The sequence below is a fragment of the Motacilla alba genome, chromosome 9 (assembly GCF_015832195.1).
Source record: "Motacilla alba alba isolate MOTALB_02 chromosome 9, Motacilla_alba_V1.0_pri, whole genome shotgun sequence".
Classification (NCBI taxonomy): domain Eukaryota; kingdom Metazoa; phylum Chordata; class Aves; order Passeriformes; family Motacillidae; genus Motacilla; species Motacilla alba.
The window spans coordinates 14434504-14460482 of record NC_052024.1 but is presented as its reverse complement, the minus strand read 5'-3'; the positions used below and the strand labels follow the sequence as shown (position 1 = coordinate 14460482).

Below are 25979 nucleotides of genomic sequence, written 5' to 3'. Positions count from 1 at the left end.
ATGAGCAGGACTGACAGCAGGGGCACTGCTGTGTGCCCAGGAATGTCTGTGTGCAGCCAGACATGACACCACCCAGGGCAGGGTTTCTGCCCCACAGGATGAGCAGAGATGAATTACCTGGGACAGTGTGCCAGGTCTGTCACTCTTTCAGTAGCAGCCTTAGCAGTCTGCCACTTTTTTTTTTTGTTGTTGTTGTTGTTGTTGTTGTTTTGTTTAATATGCTCCTTGTGTTATTTATCATGTACTTTTATTATCTGTTATTTTATCACAGATTTTTCAAAAATGATCAGCCACTTCTTCTATGTTTACCTTAAGCACCTCTGATGTTCAAAGCTTCCATACTCTCCCAATGCCATTTTTTTCTCAAAGACAACCAGGTTTAGCTGTGTCAAGGCTGGGCTGTGGCGAGTGTAGATGCTTCAGATCCCAGAAGGATCCTCTTATGATGCAACATCCCAGCTTGTGTTACATGACTTAGTTCAGTACCCAGCTCCTCTCTGACTGGTCACTGCAGTTGTGTGCTTGGTGGCCAGGTGCTTGATCTGGGGCTGTGAAACAGGATTGGGGTGCTTAGTCAGCATTATCTGTTCCATCTCACCCCTCTGGTTGGTTAGTTCTGAATGTATTTTGGATACTGATAACTCCAAAACAAATGTCTAGAAGAACATCAGGAAAACCATCCCCAGTACATAAATGATATGTGTTAATGAGACTAAGCTCCAGTGGCTGAGATTGCAAACCATTTTCAGATGCTGTCAGCATCTTTTTTTTGGTGCTTTGTCTCTGTCCTCCCGTGACCATTGCTTGGAGAGCTGTGTATGCACTCAAAGGAATTGCCCTGGGGGAGGGCTTAAATATCAAAGTGGAAAAAAAGCATTCAAACTTAAAAGCTGACCATAAAGCCCAGCACATCATTTTCAGAAGCAGAACATTATTGTTACTCTGCTGACAAACTTCTTTTGAGGGCAGCAGCACGGTCCAGCACCATTTCAGATTTGTCTCGAAGCCGCACGTAACCAAAATAAATATATGGTTACATAAGAAACTATATTATATTCCTGCTCCACGCTTCCAAGTGTAATTGTAAAGTAAGCACAAATGCAGTGTGCCTGCCTCTGTGGAGGTAGAGGGCAAACCTCCTTCCACACACGGTTCTGTGGATTCACACCTGGGATTAGTTAATGAGGCAAGCAAGTGCAGGAGGTGGGTTTGTCCCCTCTTCTAAGGTCCTCGCATCAGGTGTGGAGGCCTCCTGTGGAGAAGACAAGGGACAGGTAGGGAGAGGCACCAAGCAGGCTCCAGAGAGCAGCCATGTGGCAGGGAGGGCAGCGTGTGGCTTTGGGACAGCGCCCAGCTTGGTGTGAGTAACTGAAGCCCGGAGGATGACACGGCTCCCATGAATCTCTGGTGATTTCTGCAGCTGGTTAACGTGCCAGCAGCAATGCCTGCAGTTCCAGGGACTTGCTGCTGCGTGGCACGAGGCTGCTTCCTGCTGTGTGTGACCAGGGGAAGAGTTATGCTGAGCAGCTGTGACAAACCTGCACTGCTAGAGCTAGGCTTTGACATTTGGCAGGGGATCATTGTACTTCTTTGCTCCTGAAGGGGGTGTGAAAATATATGAATCATTGGTTATTTTCAAAGGGCTTGGACACTATAACCTTGAACGAGATAGAAAAACCCATGAAGGAACCCAGAGATCCTCATGAAAGAGAAACCTTGGCCTGCAGAGAGGAAAGGTCTGACTGTGTGGCTGGCACAGTGCAGAGGTGGACAGGGTAACACAGCAAGGATAAGCAGGCAGTGTTAGGGCCTTGAGTTTTCTGAAGCTGTCAGTCTCTCAGTTTTAATCAAACATGAATTGTTCAGTTCCATGCAGAAGGAACTGGATAATGTTCACTGTCCTGCTGCTCAGGTGCCTCAGATTGTATTTAGTTTATGTTTTCTTTAGGTGCTTATGCACACATATATCCTACACCACAAGTCGAGAGACTGGAACAGAAAACTGAGCACTGTATAATATCCTGTAGCCAAGGGCTGTGAAGTCCTGTTCAGAACATTATGACCTGAACAATGCCCTTTCATCTTACCAGCTTTTTTCCCCCTCTCTGGCTATTGTATTCTAGACAAAAAGTGAGGGAAAAGCCCCAGTTTTAAGCCTACAGGGAGTGCAGGGCAGTAAACATGCTACAAAAGCCCACAGAAGTGAATGTTGCCAAGATGAGGAGCCACACAATAAAGGGGGATGATAAGATATTTACCTATGAAGGATAAATGAAATAACGGCTACATCAGATAAACAAAGCTTGAAATCGCTTTACAAAAGAGATCAGTGGTATCAACACCATGGAGAGCAAGGCTCAGAGAGCTGAATCCAAGGGCAGCTAGTCAAGGCAGAAGTGAAGCTGAGAGTAACCTCATGCACCTACACAAGGTGAGGGCTGAATGTCTGGAAAACAGCTTTTAGAAAAGAGCTGGGGGTCCTGGCAGGTGCACTGACCATGAGCCAGCAGTGACCTTGCAGCAAAGAAGGCCAGCAGCATCCTGGGCTGGGGGAGTGTGTGCACACCTGGCATGCTGGGCTCCCCGTGTAAGAGAGGTGTGGGCCACATCTTGGAGCATTTGTCATGTGTGAGCAGAGGGTGAGAGAGCGGGGGTGTATAGCGGAGGTGATCTTCTCAATGCATATAAACACCTCATGGGGGAGGAAAAGACAGCCAGAGTCTTTTCAGTGGTGTGCACTAAAAGAAGCAAAGGGCACAAACTGAGTACAAGAAATTACATTTAAACATCAGATTTTTCTTTTTTTTTTTTCTCTGGCAGTGACTGAAGAATGAACAGGCTGCTTAGAGAGGTCATGGAGAGCACTGGCAAAAAGTTGCTTTTTTGACCCTTCTTTGAGGAGGGGTGTTGGACTAATCAATCTCCAGAGGTCCCTGTCAAGCTCCACCATGCTGTGATTCTGTAAGAGAACACAGCTCTCCTGAATGCCAGGGTAAGGTTTGAAATGTAATGTTTACTGGATCCTGGGCATCTGCTCTATTTTGATTAAACACTGCCAACAGAAGTGTATGATCAGGCTGCGCATGCACAGGTGGTCTGTGCATATGCGTGTGCATGGTTACCTGCAGAATCCCTCCACAGGCAGGCAAACCAGCAATCCAGCCAGCCTGTCAGAAGAAAATGTAAAAGATTGCTAAATTCCAACTAGACAGAATTTCCAGCTGGAAAAAAAGAGGAAGGATGTGTCTAGGGAAACCTGGCCATGTGCTATTCCTGCCTCCAGGATCTTATGTGAAGTCTCTGCACAGAGCAGTTTCTCCTTAAATACTCACCTAATCAAAGAGGGCCTTTGCACACCAGGAACAGTAGATTCATCACTTGATTATGTGGTAGGTTACTTACTATTCATCACTCTTTGTATTCTTCTCTTTAAAGCTCCCAAGGTATTCCAGACAAGGGAAAGTAATGTGAGTGTGTAGCTGTACAGAAGGGCTTGCTGCTTTTCTCATCCAGGACATCCAGCTCATGCGGGCACAGTCAATTCTTGCAGCTGTGCCACTGGTTCAGTTTATGCACGATGTGTAACAAGAGTTTGGTCTGGCAGTCACTTGTTCTGCTTTTTATTCTAGCTGTGTGTTATGGCTCTCGGTGTGCTTCACTCCTCTCTGCGTGGCACCGCTGCCAAAGGCACGGAGGGAAAATGCTGCAGCTGGGTGAGCTCGGAGCTGGAGGGGAAAGGAATAACGGAGGAGCTGGGAATCGGGGCTCAGCCCTTTGCAGCCATAAGAGTACCTGGATCGATTCAAACCGGCCAACACCTTCCTGCTGCTTCTTGCAGGAGCGCCGGGGCTGTGGGTGGCTCGATGGCAGCGAAGCCAGCCCAGCCCGGGCACGGCGTGGCCGCCTCAAGAGGGCGGTGATCGACTGCTGAACGCCGTGCTGCAAGGGACGGCTCCTGAAACAGCCCGGACCCATCCCGCTGGGGAGCTGCAGCTGTTGGGGAGCTGCAGCTGTTGGGGAACTGCAGCTGTTGGGGAGCTGCAGCTCGCCTGCAGAAAGGTGCACAGTCTAGCAGAGTCAGGCCTCTGTCCAGCTGAAGTGATAGAGGAGCTGAAGTGGACAAGTAATGTACCAGAATTTGGCTCAAGTGTTTAGGACGAATTTACAAACTGTTGTGAGATGGTTAATTCTGAGAAATACCTGAGACCTTCATTTCTGTAGTGGAGGTTTGCTATTTCCCTTGTTTGCTGGTTCCCTTGAAAGAACCAATCCATAAGCACATTTATACTAGAGCGAAGCAGGAAAAAATCAAATCAGCCAGCACAAATTGCTCTGAACTCCTGGGTTGACACTAACAGCATGCTCTGTTTGGATTCCAGCACAGCATAGTCCTGCTGTGCAAGGAGCATAGTTACAGGGGATGGAAACACAATCTACTCATTTTCATTTCTGTGTTGCCAGTTGAGTCAGGACCAGGCTGATGCTGGCCCAGAACTATTAATGCTTGCTTGGTACATTGAGACATGTGTGTGTTTTTGTTACCCCTTGTCCACTGTGTCCATAGCACAGAAGGTCCTGTTGCTTTTCTTGGCCATTTTCACTCCTCATGTCCATCTTGGGCTGGGAGCCAATGGCGTGGGCACCAGAGATAAAACATCTTTTATTTCCAACCACAGCCTTCTGCATCAGAGCATGCCTTGCCTTTCAAGAAGCTGTCCTTTTTCGGACTTTTACTTTGTTTTTTGAGAGCTTTTCATGGATTCATGCATGTCATGATCCAGCACCTGTCGCAAGCACATAATTCCAGCACAAAGAACTTTTAAAAAGTACATATATAGAAACTGCTGGTAGGAAGCCTAACATTCCTAAAGAATGTTACTGTCTTCAGTGCTATTTTCTACCTTCACTTTGTGGTTTTTGTTTCTCCAACTCTATCTAGCTGCAAGGATTCATCTTAAATGGAACTGACACAGCAAAGCCAACTTTGATAGTTCGCAGATTTAAAAATAGCTGTCTTAACATAGGTTTTCCTTCCAAGGTAGAATGCACCTTCTATTGGAAAACATTCATACACATTGTTAATGCAGGGTCTCTTTTCCATAGTCAATCTTACAGTGAGTCATCTGCTCTCTGGCTCTCTGTATCAACATGCAAATAGGTGGGAATTAGCTTGGTTTCTGAAATTCTCTCTTTTGTATTGACTAAAAATCTGGGGTGGATATTTTTAAATGTTTCCCATTCTTCAGACAAGATATGAATGTAAATGCAACAAAAGTAATGTTGGATGTTCTCCCTGTACCAATAATGTGTCTGTAAAATGCTGTGTTTTTATTAATCTGGTGGAATACTATTCCTTTTTTAGACTGGTGTCAGAATTTGGCCAATTTTATCTGAAGAGTTTATTGTCTCAAGAAGTAAAAATAAATTGAAGTCACTGTAATTTGGAATATCTCAGTTTTTTATCTTAGAGCTATATGAATCAGTATCAGCTGAGCACCTGGCTCATGAAAATCAGCTCTTTATTTTAAAGAATATAATTTCTAATGTGAAAAGAAAAAAAGCACTTGGATTATTTCTTAGAATTTTGGGGCAAACCTCACACATCTGGAAAAATGTCCACTTCTGCTAGCTTCAGTGTGGTGGTGTTTTTCCATGTTAAACTGAGAACTGGGCTGTTCCTGGTGACACACTCAGTGTTTAGTGAAAATATGTATAATCATAAGCAATCAGAATGCCTCAGGTCAGAAGCCTTTACTCCATGCCAGATCAATCAAAAAATTCCTGAGGACAGGTTTTTTGCTGTGTCCATAACACCTGCTGGACCCTCACTGTTCACACTGATTCATGGGGTGTGATGTGTGAGGAACCAGTGGCTGCTGGAAAGGGCTGCACACTTTGAAGAGGCTGCAAGGTGAAGTTCCCATGGGACAACTCAGTGACTGAAGGAGGAGGCTCCTGTGGCTCAGATCCCAGGGATGTAACAGCACTGCTGCACATTTTAGTGGGAGAAGGGAAGGACTGAAAGTGCAGGAATATCAAGTATTGTATTTGTGTGCCATTCCCACACCTCAACAGACAAGGTTTGACAACCCCAAATAAAGTTTCCACAGGCAAGAGTGCTGAAGAGCAAGATTGCTCAACACTTACACAAGTGAGCCCCTGCTAACTCCTGCTCTCTGAATCAGAATTTGTCTACTTAAGGAAAACAGCCAGCTCAACTGATTTGCAAACCAGTGTTGAAAGATTTATGGAAATTCTTGTGGGACCATGAGGGCAGCAGGGAGGTAGGTTTGTCTTTCTCTTGGATGGTAACAAAAAGTTTAATGTCTTGTGTCCTTACTTCCTCCAATTTTACCTTTTTTTTGTCTTCATAGTTGAGAAAAAATCACATTATATTTGTTTACTCATTCATTGTTAAGACAATAATGACTCCTTCCAAACTGTCGGTTGCCGTAACTTAATTTCATTGTAAGTAAAATTAAACCACAGTGTTGCTGAGGATGTCTGTTCCTTAAATGCTCTGCCAGCAGAGTAACCACAATATACCTTTTGCATTGTCTGGGAAGCTTCCTTGGCAGTCTTCACTAGAAGATGTCAAAAAAATGTTAATAAATCACAGTCAATTTAGAGCAGGAAATGAAATGTTAACACTCTAACATGCTATTCATTTTTATTAGTAGTATTTCTTCTTTTGATTTGTTTGTTTGCTTATTTGGTTGCTTTTTTTGTTGGTTGGTTTGTTGGGGTTTCTTTTTCCCCAGAGACAAAACCCACATGTGTGCTGGTAGAATGTCTTATGCTAGGTCAGAAGCAGCCTGTGAAGATGACAAATTACCTAGAAATTACCCAGATCTGAATCTTTCACACCTCCTAGTCAGAGTTGACGATAATTGTGTGTATTAGCAACCATTTCTGAAATCTCTTAGATTTTGAAGGAAGGATACAGTGATAAATTGTGAAAGAGAAAATAACTTTTCTTAAAGGAAGAGCCTCAACCTCCGAGTAGGTCCACTAGGTGGAACAAAAGTGGCTGGAGCTTTGCTATAGCATCACTGATCCATGGAGAGATAAAAGAAAATTTTGATGCCAGTTCTTAGACATCCCCTTGGAGCCAAAGGAGGTGACACTATGGCTGCACTTCTCCTGCTGTTTTTTCTGCAGTCCTCCCTCTCTCCCTCACTCTTGTGAGGTGCTGTGTTGTGGATGGCTGAGTCTCAGCTGTTCTCCAGAATTTCCCTTGTGTTGTGAAACAGCAAAACACCTTCACTGCCAGCGCTCAGCTCTCTGTCATCAGCTTACTCCCAGTGTCACAGCCCAGGTTTCCTACAGTCACATCAACACCAAGCAGGGTGGCAGAATGGAGTCCTGCAGAGATTCTGCCTGAAGACCTTAAGATAGAACCCATGGGAACTCCCAAGAGGAGTAAATGCCTGTGAGTGCCACCTTGTGTCCTTCCAACAGAAGAAAGAAGAAACTCAGTGCCTGGAACTGCAGTAGCCGGTCAGCAGCACCTTGTGGTCTCTAAGGTAGCCCATAAACTGATCATACCTCATTGTTAGATTGTCATGATATTTTTATTTTTTTTGCCCCTGAGATCCTGCTTGCTTCTTTTAGACACATTGCTCACGTACTGCTGTGTCCTTGGACTTCCAGCAGCAAACCACCACCTAAATGCAGTAAAATGGACCTCAGGCCAGGTCTCTTTGTGCAGCAGCATTTTCAGCTGTGTTTCAGCAGTCTGGTGGTGTTTGGCTCTGCTCTTGATTCTCTTGCTCCTCCAGTACCCACAGAGCCCATTTGGACTTGTGCAGCTGCCATCACTGCTCTGTGACAGCCTGCAGTGGAGAAGAGGCTGACACTGGTGTGGCTGCTCCTGTGGCCAGCTCATTTGTGTGTTTCTGCAGCGTTTCTGCAGGGTTTCTGCAGATCTGCTCTAGGCCACATTCCCACATTGGCCTGTACTTAGAGATGCTGCAGAAACACCTTGGGTTGGAAGGACCTTAAATATCATCTAGGGCCAGTCCCCCTGCCCTGGGCAGGGACACCTTCCCCTACACCAGGCTGCCCAGAGCCCCATCCAGCCTGGCCTGGAACCTGTCCAGATATGGGGCAGAAGTCCTTGCTTTGCCTCAATATGACCAAACTCTTATTTTTCTCTAATCACTTTGATCAAGACAAATGAAATCAAAGTGTTCACTTCCTGGCTGGCATTTTTTTTCCCACATGCTGCAAATTTCCTTTTACTGTCCATGGCTTGTAGGAACAGCTTTTGGCAAGTCAGAGTAAAAACTACTTTCAAAGTACTGTGCATTTCTATTTAGGGAATAAAATTACTGTGAATTAGCTGTTAAGGAGCCTGCACTGGTTAGAATTTTAAACCCCAAAACAGGTCTAAAATGCTCCGGGAATCTATTAAAATCTGAGATTTTTAAAAAGGGGCAAAAAGGAAGATAGACTTATTCCAGGGAGGCAAACAGGGAATGAAATAAGTCCTCTGTCACTGCCTAGGAAAGATAGGCATCTCCACAGCCCATGCTTTACAATTCAATAACAGTTCAATAACAGAAATGAAGAGTCTGAAAGACTTAAGTTCTTGTCACTTGCTTTACAAAGCACAATCCTTTTCTAATGCTTAACTTACAGTGGTGTTTGGTCTACTAAAAACGTGCTAATTTCTTTCTGAAGCTAATACAGTCCTTCTGATGCCCCCAAGAAACAAACTTTAAAAAAAAAAAAAAAACAAAAACCTCAGTAATGACTCAGGACATTGTGTTTCTGTACTGCAGTTTACAAAAGTGAGAGTTCAGAGGAATGGTGATGCTGCTGAAAATCTTTCTACTCCCATGACTGTCTGAATCTTGAAATTAAATGAAAAAAGGGAAAAAGAAACCAGAACAAACCCCTAGACCTTTAATTATAACCTAATCATTTTGATCACAGCAATAAGTATAACAAATGTGAGGCAAGTATGCGTGTGAGAGTGCAGGACAGAGAAAGGTTTAGGGCAAGGATCAGTGGAAAATCTTTAGAAATGATGTAAGAGAAAGCAAAGGCAGTGATTGGAGTTTGTAGCCTACACCAGACACTATAAAAACTCTGAAAGAAAGCTGAACATTAAGGATAAGTTAGGAGGGAGAACATAGGAGGACCATTAAGGTTGAATTGCTTGCATCTAATGCAAGGTAAGAGGAGTGAGGGCAGAATGTGTTGGGGATGTTTTGTGTCTTCTGCTCTCTTTACAGAAGAATTCTTCCCTTCTGTGTTTTCCTCTTTTTGACGTTTTCTTCAATTTTCTTTATTAACAGACATGTAAAAGGTATAAAGGTTTGATGGGAAAAAGACAAGGACTTTTTCCAGTACTTTTTACTTTGGAATTAATAAGGTGCCTATCACCTAGGATTTTTGGTAGTAAAACTGAGCTACAAATATTCAGTGGAAACTTATTTCCTTCAGTTAATCAGCCAATATTTAAACAGAATGTGTCGGTGCATTTTGCAGCAGTGAAAAATTACTTTTGTGCTGTTGCAGTGCTTTGCAGTAAACTGCTGTCTGTTTATATTGTTATGGATTTTCCTTTTGTGTAAGTTATTGCCAAATGCATATTACTTCTTAAAATAAGCTGAAGAGCTGTGACAGAATAATTCTTTTGCATTGCTAAATATCTTATGGAGTAGACAAGTTTGCTACATCTAATATATTGGAAAACATGAGATAAATTATTTGGGAAAAGTCTTTAATTTATGAATCTGCAAGAGGGTTTTACTATATCCCATATTAGACAAATGTTCATCCAGATTCTACTGCATTCCTGCAATAATAGAATAACTGCAAAAACATTCCTACACTAACAGAGTAATTATCATTATCCAGTGATCTGGCTAGTTCAGTTTTGTACCCTGTAACTGAAGGCAGGCTCTGATTCTGTGATAGTCATTGTAATTTCTCCATTCTGAGTTCAAAACTATTTCACTGTTTTTTTTCCTCCCACACTGAAGTTGTACAAGTAAATACATGCAAATAACGTTTGGTTTAGATGTCCAGAGGCTACAATAAAGTTCAGAATCCACTGATTTTTGAAGCACTAGCATGCAGTGCCCTTAGCTTTCCTTACTTGGTCTTTCAATTTGCAATGATTGTTCTCTCGTGGGGAGTGCAGAGCTGAAACCTGAGGAGCTCAGAGGACATTTTGTGCCTCTGCCCACTGCTTAACTCAAGAAACTTATTATTGCATTTATCTGTCTCTGCTCACCTGTATTCAAAATGCAGCCCAACCTACTTTTCCTGTAAAATACTTTGAACATTATGAGGAACAACAGGAAAAAACCCCCAGCTCAAACCAAGCAATCTATGGTGTAAATGATGGGAAAACTGCAAAATATGTCTGACTGGACCAGACAGTCTTCATTTTATATAAATACCTGCCAATCTGAGTTCAGCAGATTAGGACTTTGTTTTCATTTTTTGAATGAATGACAAACGCCTTTCTGGGCTTCTTGACTAGCCAATTAAAACACATGACAGTTGTTGTTGTTAGACTCTGACAAAGATTGCAAGTGCTTGCAGCTTTCCTTCTCTTCTTACTTAACTCAGAGAGACGGGTTACTCTCTAATTTACATTTGCCATGCATCTCCCCCAAGACTTTTCTTCTTCAAGTAATACCCCTGATCAGAATGTTTAAGTGTTTTTCGAGTAAATCAGTATCAGTGTTTGAATCTTGTTAAGAAATTCCAATGCCATTCTAGTCTCTTAAAAGCTTATCTTGAGGGATATTTTTATTATAGTTTAAGTGGTCTGTTTTTCTATTGATAACATATTTTGCTAATATACTCTTTATACCTGATGTGAAGATCTTCCACTTATCACTTCAATGCTGTTAGGAAAAAAAAAATTCTTATATAGAAACCCACAATCTATTTCTTGATTGTTCTTGATGGAAAGATTTATTATTTTTGCTTCAAATTCTGAAGATGGCACTCTAACAATGAAAAATTTTTGGCTCCTGTGGAAAATAAGAAAGCAAGCAAGCTGAATGTCAAATGGTTGGAAATGTTAAGAAAAGTTGGCATGTTTTATCAGTACATATATAAACAGTGTGGGGTTGAGAGTTTGTTGGCAATGAAGAATAGTCTAATAATGTTTTGTATTCCTTTGTACATACCAGGAATACTGCAGCTCACTCAATTATCTTTTGAGAAAAAGTGCAGATAGGTTTTTCCCACTAAGAGATATTTTTTGCACTTCATAGCACCCTTGTTTTTTAGTAAGCCCCTTCTAGATGGGCTTCACCACTTCTGTTTGTTTGTTGCTTCATGGTCTCCTACTTTGATAGTATATATGTGAGTTTGGGGCTTTTAATTTTTGAACTCTGTTGTTAAAAATGGATTTATTACACAGTGTAATAGTGTAAATGTGTAGCCAGCTTTGCAGGATGTCCAACCTGTGTCCTTCCTGCCCATTCTAAAGAAAACTGTCCTCATTTGTTTGGCATGGCCGCTTGGTTTCATGCCCTGTTTTCAAAGGAAGAGATGAGAACCATGACTGACTAGTCTTTTCACAAGTGTTTGCCCACCTCTGTCGGTTAATTTGTTCCTGAATCATGCTTGTGTCTGTTCAGCCAAGGTGCCCTGGCAGGGCTGTGCTCATTTATGCACTTCTTGAACTCCTCATGGGAATCAGAGGGTCACCTTCCCATCCTTTCTTCACACGATGCGAGTGCTGCTCCCACAGATGTTATGTCCTGTGTGGGCAGGGTCCAGGTGAGCTCTAAACAGCTAAACCATGACTGAAACCATGGCATAAAACTCTGTTTTATCTGAGAACAAGTGGTAGGAACAGCTGTGTGCTCGAGCAACTTCTGAGCCAAAGCACAGCTATCAAACAGGTAAAGGTGACTAACGTGGTGATATGAGAACATGTCAGGACTGAACACCAGAAATCATGGTACAGGGAATGCAGTTATTGAAATGAAGGCTTTAGAAATCAATCAACAAATCTTGACTACCTTGAGAAACCTTGAAGGAACTTCATTTTCAGGAAGTGGAGCATGCTTGGCCTTGAAATACTGTCTGACAAAAAGATTCTTTTGGAACACAAAAATGCCTAGTTATCTCAAAATAATTAATCATAAGCCTCTTGCATGGTCTATCAATTTCAAGTTCTCTCTGATTCCACTAGATGAAACCTACCTGCCTCTATATATCTATACAGTAATGAAACTGAAAATAGAAGGAAAAACACATTGTAGAAGTTGACAGTGTCTGTACCGTGTATAACAAAATGTATGGCATTGTTTAAAAATCTACACCCACTCCAGAAAACACATTATTAATAACATAAAGAGCCTGACACTGGCAGCATACATTTCATTTTGTCACTAAAGCCCCATGTTTCAATGTGTGGCTTCAGTATCTTTTAGAAAGCAATATGTGAGAAATGCTCCATATCCTGTCTGTGGGATGACAACAGAAACACCACTCTAACCTATTTTTGAGATCTGCTTTTTTTTTTCTGAGGGTGAGATTGTTTTGATTTGTATCCTTTTTCCTTGACAAGATTGCACCTGAGACACACAGGATCCTTCAGCAGCTCTGAAATCCCTAGGATTGGTGGTAGGGGCAGTATTTTTGGCTTTGTGGTGATATATATGATCAGAGGATACCTTTTACAACTTTCAAAAGTAAGGAAAATTTGTTCCAGCAGGAGCAGACTTCTTAGAGCTTCACACAAGCCATTTTTAAGTTGTTCTTTTGGTAAGATAATCATCCATCATCCTTTTTTGGGCCAAGGTATATTCCTATTGGGTTTGCAATGCAAGCATAACAAGTGTGAGTACTCAATTCAATTAATCAATTCAATTAAGATCAGTAGCAGCAGTTAATATTCTATTTTGTGGTGCTGGAGCAGTAACAAAATAGCTCAGTAACAGGTTTGCAGGCCTGATTTCCCCCAGCTGGCTGGAATCTGCACAGACCCAGAGACCTTCCTGGCTAGCAGGTGATGAAGGCTTCCCAGTGCTGTCCCAGTGTTGTAAGAGGAGCTCTGGAGGCCAAAGAGGCACTGCCAGGATCTTCCCAATGCCTGTGGGACAGCCAAGCCTTGGCTCTGCATCAGGTAATTTTGGTGGCTTCCAGGCAAAACCTCTAGGCTTGGCCACAAGGAGCTCACTGCAAGAGCAAGGTCCTCGTTTGCAGGTGGCTTGGGCGTGTCCCGTGCTGGTGTCACAGCCACGAGCAGGGCACAGCCATCAGGACAGACTGGCAGCTGCAGTGAAGGATTGCAGAGCAAGGCATGATGTCTTGCCTCGGTTCTCTTGCTAACAGGCCGGTAAGAAAAATAAGTCCCTTGTGATTTATGCTTGCAGAGTAATCTCCAGAGTAATGTGAAATATCGTGGTTCAAATGGGTAAGAACAATGATGGCTGTTACCATTTTTGACAGGCAATGGGTTTGGAGCTTGGTGATGAATTGCATTCTGTCTGAGGTTTGTTCAGCCCACTTATCTTCAGGATGTCATTTTGGGTTTTGTTTTTTTGTCTGTAAGAAAAACATCTTTTAAGTTCTTTGGTTTGATGTTGGAGACTTAACAGTTTCTGTTCAGTAAAGCGTTTTGCTTTCTTGTGATATTTTCTTGGAAAATGGCTCTGCACCGGTTCCTAAGTAAAAGTTTTGTATGTTTATCCTGCTTTGATAAGGTAAAATACTGTTCTTTCTTTTATCTTTAATTTTATTTTAATTGGACCTGCAACAAAGATACCTAATTATATAAGCAATTTTAGTTTTGACACATTTCAAGCTAAAGTACCACTAAGACACATAAATATGTCTGAATTTCAGACTTGCAATTACATTTAGAGAAGGGAAAGCCATATTTTTTGTCAGATAACACAAGACCCTGAGATACTACAGACATGGAATTATACACCAATCCCTTGACCTAGCTCTGTGAAGTTGGTGGCGAAGAATTTTCTGGAAGGATGCAATTTCAATACAATCAATTTCAAATTCAATTAAGGGTGCATCTTGAAAAGCTTATCAGAGCTTTGCTTAGTCTCCTTCAGAAACAAATACTGTCCAGCCTCTCTTAAAGCCTCTCTTGGAATGTGTCAAGGTAAAACATGGATGGGGTGAAGCAATAGCCAGTGTGTGGCTGGTAAAACCCCTTTTTGGCCAGAGGGCTCTGCTTGGCTAATTGCAGCAAATAAGCTCAAGGAGAAATACCAATAACTTCTTTTAATAACTAAGGTACTATGACATGGCTGAAGGTGGTAAAACTAAGTCCCAGACTGGCAGAAGAAAGTGTGATTTTAATTGTATTTACATAATCCTCACTGCATTATTAGTTTTGCAATTGCTTTTCTAAAGCCTAACTGTTCCACTACAATAACCCTGCCTTTTTCTCCTGCCTTGGTCCCATTGCTGCATGAAAATCAGTACAACAGGGTCTTACTGGACTCAAGTTTTTCTCCCTCTTCAGTCAGTGACACCAGCTCTTTAGCTGCTTATTTCTTTGGGAAGTAGAGCCAAGCTTTAAGTCCTTAAAATTTCCTCTGCTTCTAATTTCACTGGCGTGGAGTTCTGACCAGTTAATCAAATGCCTTCAGTGTTGCAGGTGCTTTACTGTTTATTTTCATTAGTGTACCAGTTGCTATTTTTAGCTCTTTAGTCTTTGGCTTGAATGAATACCAGCACAGATCTTAAACCATAATAAACATATGTTTTTAACCTTGCCCTTTATTTTTACATCTCTGTATCCAAATAATCAGGATGTGGTTATCTGTGAAGGTAGTAGACTGCTACTTCAAATTTCAATGCACACCCACATACAAAAATATACATTGTAGAGCGTTCCAACTTTAAAAACACCCAGGCAGGCCTCTGTGTGTATGTCAAGCAATGGCTGTTGCAGTGGGGCTGAGACAGTGGTACCAGATGGCTTAGTGCTTTGACTTTGTCCTTTGATTCCAGTGAACTGTCTGCCTCACCCCTGCAGAGTAACCAGCAGCTTTCTTCCTAAGTGCTCATCCCCTATGGGCAATAGTAACAATAATTGTATATTCTATATATGCATATTCATACACTCTTTGTGTTTCTGCTTTTACCAAGTGGAGACTCAGCAAAGAATGGCAGAATCAGACTTGAATTATCCTCTGGGGCAGGGCCTGGAGACAGAGAAATCAGCAAATCAGCAGATGCCTTTGGCAAAGGCCCCAGCCCAGCTCTTCCTAACATCATCTGAAACACTCCCACCTGGGGAATTGAAGGCACATCAGGTTTTAAGATCTGGATCCAAACAAGGACTTAAATAATGTAGGCCCAACCCATACCCAGAGGTAACCAAGCACCTTCCCCATCCTGAGCCTCCCAAAACTCCCTGCATTATTTAAAGGCTCGGTGGGCATCTGCAGTTCTGCAGCTGTGATTCATGGCCAGACCACCACCAGTCTCAGCAACACATCCCTCTGCAAGCTAGTTGTGAATAATTTTATTGCAGGGTGCCAGTGGTGGTTGTGGCTCCCCTAAATCATGTTGGGAGCTAGCAAAACTCAGCCTTGCCTTCAAAATACTGCTGGAGAGGTATATGACTTCTGTCACAACTTTGAGCACCTCTCCAGCAGGGGGGGAGGTTGGGGGCAGCCTGGGCTACAAGCCAAAGGCTCCCTGCTTGCTAGTGAGCATGCAGTTTGTCTGGTTTTAAGGCAGGTTTGCATTCCTCACTGCCGCTGCTGCAGGGATTGCACCACTGTGCAGAAGGGAATCAAAGATTGGCAGGGCTGTGTGGGAGGGAGCAGAGGAGGGAGCTGATTCTGCATGCAAGGGTGAAGAGCATTCAGCTGGCATTACCTTTATGCAGTGACTCTGACAGGTAAAACTTATTTACAGCCTTGGGGAGAGTCTCCCTTTGTTTTTACTTTTTAAGACCTGTGGAGCAGGATTCCTCGGGGGATGCAGCTGTGGAGTAATTTACAGATTGTTCTCCTTTGCAGATGCTGCAGTTCCAGCTTGTGGTGGTGCATTTGGCCCTTGTGATTGCCCTGCTGTGGTGGAACTCCAGCTCTGTGCTCCTTGCACAGGCAGCTCCAGAGGTGGGTGAAGGTTTCTGGTGGTTGTCACATAACTGCTCTTCCTTGGGCATTCTTAGCCACAGAGTGAGGAGGACACTGGAGTATCCAAACGCTGTTGGAAGGTGTGGGATCAGTATTGACTCTGTAAGGACCAAGGAGGAGTCTCAAGAAGAGAGAGACGCAAATTTTGAGATGATGCAAATTGCATGGCTCTAGGGGAACAGACTGAATGAGGCCTCACCCAAATTCTCACAGCCTCTCCAAACACCTGGGGATTTCCTGTGTGTTAAAACATTGTCCAGTGGACAGAGAACTTCCTGAAGAGGGGAAGGAGGTGATGGAAGGGGGGAAAGCAAACTTCTCTAACACTGAAGGGAAAGTTTAATTCCTCTTCTTACAGACAAATAATAGCATGAGAAAGCTGAAGCTTTCAGAAGCCATAAGGAGATCCCTAGCAGAAGATCACCTGCAAAAATTACAAATTAAAGGAGATGGACTAGACCAGGAGGGGGAGGGAGCAAAGTCACTTGCCTAAGCTTGCAAAGGAGAGCAGCAGAGGAAATGGATGAGTTGTCTCATGTTTCACCCAGGATGATATGTAGGGTTGTAGGGGTTGCACCTGAAAATACTTCTACTGCATTCCCTATTTTTGTGTCATCTTGACATAAGGCAGATTTGGCAAAAAAAGGTATTTATGTAATGGTTTCATGCCATAAAAAAAAAAAAAAAAAAAAAAAAAAAAAAAAAAAAAAAAAAAAAAGTCAAGTATCTAAAAGTTAACTCAAAGTAGCACTGTTTACCTCTAGAGTTTTTACACAGGTTTTAATATCAACTTAAACATGAGATAACTACTGAAGAATACTGATGGATCCCTCTACCTTGCTCTCTGTCTTCACATAATCATGACCTGATTCTCCAGAAGTGCTGCAGCAGCTGCTGTTCTGGTGCCACACACACCTGGTATCCTGCCTCCATCAGTGATAGATTTTTGTGAAAATAATACAAGAATAGAACATCTTTGCAGACTTCTAGAGCTAGAGACCTGCACTGGACCAGGGCATGATTTAGCTGCTGATGGGCCAGAATCTGTCTTTGAACCAGTTTAAAATCTCAGTGTCCATGACATTCTTTGCCAGTGCATTCCCTCCATCTGTGTGCTGTGTTTAAAAAGTAACTCTTTATTTTAAATTCACCATCTGTGACTTCACGGGGTAGACTGGGAAGCTCTTTCTCTTGAGGAAAAAATTACTGGATTTTATTCATTTCATTGCTGTTCCTAAGTTTGCAAACCCTCCACTGTATCACCTACACCCACTCTCATCTCTGTTTATCTGTGAAATTGTACTTTGTTCAGTGGTTTACCAGAAGGAAACTGTTTTCTACTTCTGATTATCATTTTTAGCTGTCACTTTACTTCTTACAAATCCATTATAACTTCTGAAGACAAAGTAAGTGGAGTTGCAAGGTATTCAAGAGCAGAGGCTCTTTTTGCCCTTCTAGTTTCAACTGTTGTTGAAGGGTTATTTATCCTCACTAACTAGTAGGAAGGGTTCAGTCTTTTTTGAAGGCATCATTCAGTTGCAAACCTCTATGAAAGTTTTAAAACCTTAAAAGAGAACAGAAAGGACTGTTCCGTGGACTTGAGGCTTACAAAAACCAGACAGGGGTCAATGTGAGATCCTTTATAAAGGTTTCAACAGTGCTACACCATTGGTGTGGTCATTGTGGTCCTGTGCTCCTCCTCATATGAAGGTCACAGTTTTATGCACTCCATCACTGTCTGCCACCCATCAGCCGTGGGGAACATCCCCACCACAGCTGGAGTAGACGTGGAGATTGCATCATCCATGTGCTGCCTTCCTTCACACGTGTACTAAACCCACCATGCAAGAATAACAACAGCAGTGTGCTTCTAAAGAGAATAAAACCTGTTTGATGCTGTAAGCTGTAATGTTTCTCTCTAATTCTGTGAAGATCAAGTGAACAAGAAGGTGCATCTCATTCAAAGAGACAATGATCTGAGCTTGCTTTTGTAGACTAACTGCTGCCCTGTGTTTTTCTGGCACAGGCAAAGCAACTATTTCACTTTGATTTGTTTCATTTCTTTCTTGATAGACCCCAGTATTCTCAGCTGTTCTTATAGCAAAGTTTGGTTTTGAAATGGTGTTAAGCCTAATGTTGTAATTAATGTTCAAACTGCTATGTCAATTCAAGAGCATTTTCTTTCCTTTCCTCCTCCCCATGTAGTGTTACTGCGTAATTTCTTTGGATGCCAGGGCTGAGCAAGCTTTTTTTGGTGCATTTTTTGCATAACAATTAATTAATTTTTTAGATATGGATGGAAACTTCTGTAGAAGTTTTCATTACTACTTATTAGCATTCATTTAAAAAACAAAAATCAGTTTCCTGAAAACTATCAGAATGAATATTGGAGTTGGGCAATGGTGATTGCATTTTTCAGAGGGATTAAATTACTCAGCTCATGCTATAAATGATACTAATCACAGTGCCGATAGGGATAGTGGGATGGCCTGCAGAAATAGGCCTTGTGAAGTAACAAATTTTAATATTTCTTGCAAAAATAATGAAAGCAAGTTCAGTTCTATAAAAAAAAATAATTAAAAATCCAGACTTTGACAGCAAAATCCTGTTGATGAAAACAGGCCACATTCCAGAGAAGAACTTTGTTGTAAAACATTCTCCCAATTTCAGTGTCCTGGCAGTTCTGTATTTACAGGACTGCTCCTATGACACTGGTTGAATTTTTTTTTTTTTTTCCTGGGACTTGAGCAGCCAGCAAACTGAAATTTTACTGCTTTCTTCTGCAGCCTCTGGAGCCTTCTGCTGCTCTGGGTGTGGGAGACCATCCCACTGCCAGTGAAGGGAAGTCAGCCACCAACCTGGCAGCCAAACTGTTCCTTCTTGATGACTTGGTGTCTCTGGAGAACGAGGTGACTGAGACCAAGAAGAAAAGAAGCTTCCCAGGATTTGGCTCCCCCATTGACAGAATTTCCTCATCCTCTGTGGATGCAAAAGGCAAACAGAGGTAAACTCTTAAATGCCCAGTGATAAAGTTGGAGGAAGGCTGTTGCTAGGTGCCCTGGACACTGATGGGTTAGCTTCAGCCTCCAGCAGGTTTGCCGGTCAGTTGTGAGGTGTTTCTGATCAGAAACCTTTCAAACAGTGTGTCAGCCTTCAGCTGTGATGTACAGTACATGCACTAGCTCATTCATCCCTGCAGTGCTGCACAGCTACCAGACAACCTTCCAGCACGTGTGATTTTCCAGTGCACTTCTTTCCACTGGTGCGAGCTAACACTCAGTTTAAAGCTACATTTCTGATCACGAGCTGTGCTAAAGCAAGAAAGGTGCCTGAGGTTCACAAGCAGAGGGGCAGGGCTGGGTGCTCCTGAGACTGGGATGGAAAGAAGGTGTGGTGGAGTGGAGGTTTTGAACAGAAGGATGAAGGACACATCATGGCAATGGGCAGGCAGACAGTGGAATGAGCTTCAAGACCTCCATTAGCTTTGGATAAGTCAGGGTTTAAACAATGCAGCAATGTGTGTTTGAAGATAAACTTGTTTATTACAGGGCTAAGCAATGAATGATGCTCGATGTGGCTGGGCAGAGACAGCGAGTTTGGGGCACAGCTTTAGGGGCTGTTCCTGTATCTGAGAGAGCTTGCCTGTCTTGTTCTGCTCTTCTGGTAACTGTCTTCTCTTGGATGGAATCCCTAATGCCACAAAGTATTTAATAACATGCTTAAAGCTTAATCTGGAAATGGAAAGTATTCATGAGAGCCAGTCAATATTACAAGTACTTTTTTCAAACAAAGTTTTGCAATATTTTCTTGTTGTTTTTCCATTTATCCACCCAGTCTGCCACTAGGACTGTTTGGCTGCAGCCAAAAGTGATAAAATACAAAATTCTTAAAACCTTAAGTAGAATTATTCTGTTCTGTCTGCCTCTTCAAGATGTCAAAATCAGCTCACTCTTCATTTGCTTTTTAGCATGTTTTTCCTTTCCAGGCAAAGAAAAAAAAGGTAATTTGTGAAGCTCTAATTTTTTGCAAAGGTATACAGTAGTCCCAAATTTTCTCCTTTTTTTTTTGATAGAAATCTTTCATTCTATATGCAGTACAAGGGAGAAACTAAACAAAGAAACAAACAAAAAATTCCCCAAAACAACAGCAAAAAGCAAACAAACAAAAACCAAAAAGGGAAATAGTGGTGAAAACCAGTTTGTCTCTGAATAAAGAGCTCATGAAAGTAAGTGACACACTGCACAAAATTCCCCCTTTCCCAGCAGCGTCAGCAGTTTGCAGCTTTGAGTTGGGATTATCACTTTGGGGGAGCTGTTTATCTTTTAAGTTTGGGGTTGATCCATTTATTAGAACCACCCGAGCTGCTTGGATCACTGCAGTGATAGTCTGACACCACCAGCATGGACCACAGAGCAGACGGGCGCTATGAAAGAGTAATGAGGCTTTTGACAGAAAAGTACCTTCAGATAGAAACAGGCAGAGGCTGCTGCAGTTGGAGGAGTCATCCGAGGACTGAGCACTCTGTCACAGTGGCTCAGCCAGCAGATATCAGCTCATTCCTGTACCAGCTGTGCTGGCCACCTTTAGAGACCGGGAAACTGATTTGTGAGAGCTGGTAAACAGACTGAGCTACCCGCATCAATGCAGTGCGTGCAGTGCCTGGCACAAAGCAGAAGCTTTTGGAAAAGAGCGGATCAAATGTTAGTCCACTTCACAGCTTGTCCTGCCACCCTCCGATGACAGGAGAGCCCAGATCCTGGTCTGGCATCAACATCGGTTTGTAGCGTTTCGAAAAGCAAGGGGAAAGCGTGCAGGAGGCAGGAGAAAGATCCACAGGCAGACAGAGAGAAAGAACCTGCGGGAATCCTAGGCGAGGCTGTTTCAAGTAGAAAAAGCCACTTTGTCCCTCGTACGCGACGGCACGGGGACCCTGCGGAGCGGAGGGTGGCGGGGCTGCCGTGGCGCGGGGCGGCCGCAAGAGGGGACGATGGCTGCGCTGCTGCTGCACGGCACCGCTCCTCAGCCCTGCTCTGAGCACTGGTACAGCTCCTCTGCCCTGCTCTGAGCACTGGTACAGCTCCTCAGCCCTGCTCTGAGCACTGGTACAGCTCCTCAGCCCTGCTCTGAGCACTGGTACAGCTCCTCATCCCTGCTCTGAGCACTGGTACAGCTCCTCTGCCCTGCTCTGAGCACTGGTACAGCTCCTCTGCCCTGCTCTGGATGCTGGTACAGCTCCTCATCCCTGCTCTGAGCACTGGTACAGCTCCTCTGCCCTGCTCTGAGCACTGGTACAGCTCCTCATCCCTGCTCTGGATGCTGCTACAGCTCCTCATCCCTGCTCTGGATGCTGGTACAGCTCCTCATCCCTGCTCTGGATGCTGGTACAGCTCCTCTGCCCTGCTCTGAGCACTGGTACAGCTCCTCAGCCCTGCTCTGGATGCTGCTACAGCTCCTCATCCCTGCTCTGGATGCTGCTACAGCTCCTCATCCCTGCTCTGGATGCTGCTACAGCTCCTCTGCCCTGCTCTGAGCACTGGTACAGCTCCTCATCCCTGCTCTGGATGCTGGTACAACTCCTCAGCCCTGCTCTGAGCACCGAGCATGGCACTGGTACAGCTCACCGGGCAGAAACACCACCCCGTCCTGTCCCACCTTTGCCATCCACTTCCACTCCAGGCAGTTAACTCCCCTTCTCTCCAGGCAGGCTCAGGATGGCTCTGACAGCCTGAGTGTCCCACCTGTGCCTTCCCACCTGCGGGGAAAGCAGCGCTTCCCTCGAGGTGACAGGCTGAGCTCACATCCTGGCTTTCCTTCCCTTTGCTTTCCCTAGGGCCTGGGGCAGCAGTGCTGGATACCTGAGGAAGGCACAGGCCAAACAAAAGGCTCCCTTCCTTTGTGATGTTCTCTAACTGCTCCAGCACTGATGTGTGCTCCCCTCACGTGGGACACGCCACCAATTCCCAATCCCTGAGCCCGTGTGGAAAGCAGCTGGACAGAGCCAGCAGGGCTGTGGGTGCTGGAATGAGGCACTGGACTGCAGCCCGTGCCCCAGAGGTGTGAGGGAAGGAGCCTGCTCACCGAGCCCCAGGGCTGCACGGCTCTGGGTGGGGAGTGCGCAGCCCCAAAGCCCCAGGGTGAGGCTTAACAGTGCTGGCACAAAGTTAGACTCGAGTGTACCACAGCATTCTCTCCTGCTTGTTACTGTGCAGTTGCCAACTTACAGAACAAAATTTATTTTTATTTATGTTCCTCAGCAAGGACTGATAAAGAATTAATCTTCCAGGGCTTCTCTTGGACTTGCATTTCACTGACAAGTATTTCTGAGGGCAAAAGTTGAGGTTGTTCTCAGCTGAATCTTTGGAATTCTTGCCATTTCCACAACTAATTAAAATAAAACTTCTGCTGGTGGAAAAAATGCTCCAAAAATGCTGAATTAAGATGGGAGAACTTATTATTTTATATAAAAAGAACTACAAAAAAAATGTTGCTGTGTAGAAATTCTTTCACACATTCCTTGTGCCCTAATTCATCAAATTGTCAGGAAATTTACCATATACAGGAAAAAAAATCAACCCCAAAATCCTCCCATTTTCAATCTCATCAAAGGACTGCTCCTATACAATTTTGATGAACACTACATTGCCAAAGAACCTATAGAAAAACCCTGTCAGAGTATCTCTGACTCATCTGCTGTATTACTGCACAATGCTTTCTAGCTCCTTGCTAATTTTAGCCTCAGCTGGCCCTGGAGCTTTCAAAGAGCCAGGTAATGGCTCACCTGCAGTGTGTGATACTGTGCAGGAAACAATTCCCCTTTATAAATGCAGGGCATCACCTTGCTTTTATGAATAGCAGTTAACCTGTGAAGTTAGTTTGCTGCCAAATAAAAATAGGGGTGGTGGATCAAGCTCAGCCAGCCTGTAAAACAGCTGCAACTGCAGCCTTTTGTAAGACAAGTGCAGCATCTTATTTTTAAACGCTCACAACTTTGGCTGTTCCTGCACACTGTTCTATCTGAACAATAAGGTGTTAGTGGGATGAATGCAGGAATCAAACATGTGGTAACATCTTGATTATTCACAGATGTCTTTTCCCATTTGTTCCCCTCCCTCTCTGCTCATTTTCCTCGCAGGAAAGTGCTGGAGCTGCCTAAGAGAAGGTTTGGAGTTCCTCTGGACCGGATTGGAGTGAGCCACCTCAGTGACACCAGGGCTTAGCAGCTCCTGCAGGTAAGCCAGAGCACTCCAGCTGTGGGCAGGCTTGGAGAACCCAGGTGTTCTCTGCTGCTGGGGGTACTCAGTCATGTCAGCAGGCTCGGGAGGAGTGGCTTAGGGAATGATGGCTTCTTGTAACATGGAATGCCCTAATTTCCCACCGAGTACCTCTCTACAAGCAAGCAAGTATTCCTAACATGGTAATCTCCTCCACTCTACCTTACAGTGTGTTTGCCCAAGCCTTGCATGGAAAATGTAATGTTTACTGCTTTTTTTTTTTTTTTTTTTTTTTTTTTTTTTTTTTTTTTTTTGCCTACAGATGCTTCTATTCTGAACGAGTGATGCTGTATTGGAAACATTACAGAGTTTTGGAAGCTGCCTCACAGCATGTCTTGTCTTTGCCTAATGATACAGCACTGAAGGAATTGACCTCCTGCAAAATCTGTTTCAAGTTGCATTTTACAAATATTGCATTTACAAATAGTAACATGTTCAGTTCATCAGGTCAGAATGCTCACAGCTGTGCACAGTGTCACTGGTAGGAGGGAACAGAGAATATGTATATATTTTTATTGCATGGCATTTTTCTGTTAAACTTGCAGAATTTTATTATCCCAGGCAGGACTGAGGTTTTTTGGATTGAAAATAAAACTTCTAGAGATGCCAACAGCAGTCCATGAAAAGCAGAGAGTTTGCTTTGCACATTTCTTTCTGGAGGGGAGCTGATCAGTAGATGAAGGGAGGATATGGCAGTTATGGGACAAAGCTAGAATGATTTTGAGCTGCTGTTTGGGAGATGTTTTCTGCCTTCACTAGGAGTTAGTCTGAATAAGAACAGTGACAAGACCTCAGTATTTGTCCTGATGTTTTGAGTAGTCTCTCTCTTATCTCTACACCATATTTAGACATGTTTTCGTCCTATGGCAGATCCTGAAATGTAGTGAGACTTTTAGTTGATGAATACATTTCACTCCTCCCTATGCATAACATAGGATAGTGTCCAAATATGAGGTCATCCACTTCCAAGGCCATCTGCATCATAATGCCTTATTTTAGCCTCTTGATGTGTGCACAGGGCACAGTCAGAACCCAGCTCTAAAAGTTCAAGTATTTCTCACTCTGGTAAAATGTAAACATGTCCTCTCCACTTCAATTCAGAGTAAAACAGGTTCTCTTAAATCCTCTTTCATCCTTTTCACTTCTTTCCAGATTAAAAAATACAGCTGAGAAGAGCTCTCTGCTGACATCTCAATGCTCAGATTCCTAGTTGATGTTTTCTAAACCTCACATTCTCCTCCTTCTTGGACTTTGGTCCATATCAGCTAAATTCCTCGGATTGCTAGTCTGGGGTATAAATCATCTTTAGCATTGCAAAAGAAGATCCATTGAGAAAGGGATTATTCAGGATTAAGGAAAAAAAAAAGTTATTCTTGCCGAACACCCTGTGTTAGGCAGGAGGCAATGCTGGAGATGGGAATCAAGTGTTAATTTCCTGATCTTGTATGAGGCACAAAGCACCTGGCCATCAGCTAGCAAAAAAAAAATAAAAAAAAAAATTAGGGAAATCAATGAGACTTAAAAGTTGTGAGAGTTGGGACTTTGGGACAACTGCCCTGGTTCAGCCATGGTGAGAGATGAGGCTCCCACTCAGAAGGGCAGGTAACATTTAATTCATGTGCTCAGACATACCAGGGGCCTTTTCCATTTTCCTCCTTGCCTACAGCCCTGCCCAGAGACCAAGTCTGGCCCAGGCATAGAAAAATGGCAAGAAACTTCACTTTTATTGATATTTCTAATAGAGACTGCTGCTGCTGAGAGCAGCAGCATAAACCAGTGACTCACATCAAGAGGTGTCCCTACCTTTGCCACCTGCCAGAGCACTGCAGCTGAATTAGGAGATCATTCCCCCTTCGGTGGGTGAGCTGTCTGTGCTTGTGTGTGAGGTGAAGCACTGCAGATACTTTCCAGACCAAGTTCTCAAAAGTCAGATTAAAAAAGAAGGCCTGTAAGTCCATATGTGATGATCTTGGGTTTTTGCTTCCTACTTTTCTCATGGCCATGCTGCTAATTTTCTGCCTTTAAGTTTGCAGGTGAAGGATCTGAGAGCTGGGCTCAGTGGGTGCATGTAATGACTGACTCAAGAGTTTCAGTCCGTGCTAGAAGCAAGCCTGCAAATGCAGTCCCAGGCAGTCCTCTGCAGTGCATTGCCACCATCCTTCCTGAGCCTGCCGTGCAGTTTAGGGAGCATTTATCTTCCTGCACTGAGCTCATCCAGACAGGCTGCAGATAATCTGCTTGCAGGGCAGCCATATGTATGGGACATGGGCAGATTATGGAAGTGGTGACCTGACCACTCAAACAGCTGCCAGTCAAAAGAACCACAGACAGAGTCAGTGCCTGACACATTTTTGGAGACTGAGAGCAGAGGAATCTAGTGCAAACACAGCAGCTTTGCAAAGACACTGCTGGATCATAGAAGTATTTAATAATTGGCAGATATTAGCTGGGGCTTCCAAAAAAAAACCAGGGTTTTAAAGGCTGAAAGTTGTGTGCACAAATGGCCTTCACCTGAAGGGAAATGTGAAAGCAAAGCAGGACAGAGGGGTCTCTGGTGGTGTTGGTAGAACTGGGAGCTGGAAGCTTCAGTCCTGCTTCCACTCTA

The 25979-nt window shown here is 43.6% G+C and overlaps 1 protein-coding gene across 2 annotated transcripts in view; it reads left to right on the top strand.

Annotated features, from left to right (window-relative positions):
- OSTN (osteocrin) overlaps nucleotides 1-24861 on the top strand; it is a 61451-nt gene extending 36590 nt beyond the window's left edge. For both annotated transcript variants that reach the window (XM_038146316.1, XM_038146317.1), the window contains 4 exons: nucleotides 15984-16082; nucleotides 18890-19107; nucleotides 23236-23332; nucleotides 23637-24861. In XM_038146316.1, the coding sequence (XP_038002244.1) occupies nucleotides 15984-16082; nucleotides 18890-19107; nucleotides 23236-23320 (402 nt within the window). In that variant the 3' untranslated portion in view covers nucleotides 23321-23332; nucleotides 23637-24861. The remainder of the gene's footprint in view (nucleotides 1-15983; nucleotides 16083-18889; nucleotides 19108-23235; nucleotides 23333-23636) is intronic.
- The last annotated feature ends 1118 nt before the right edge of the window (nucleotides 24862-25979 follow it).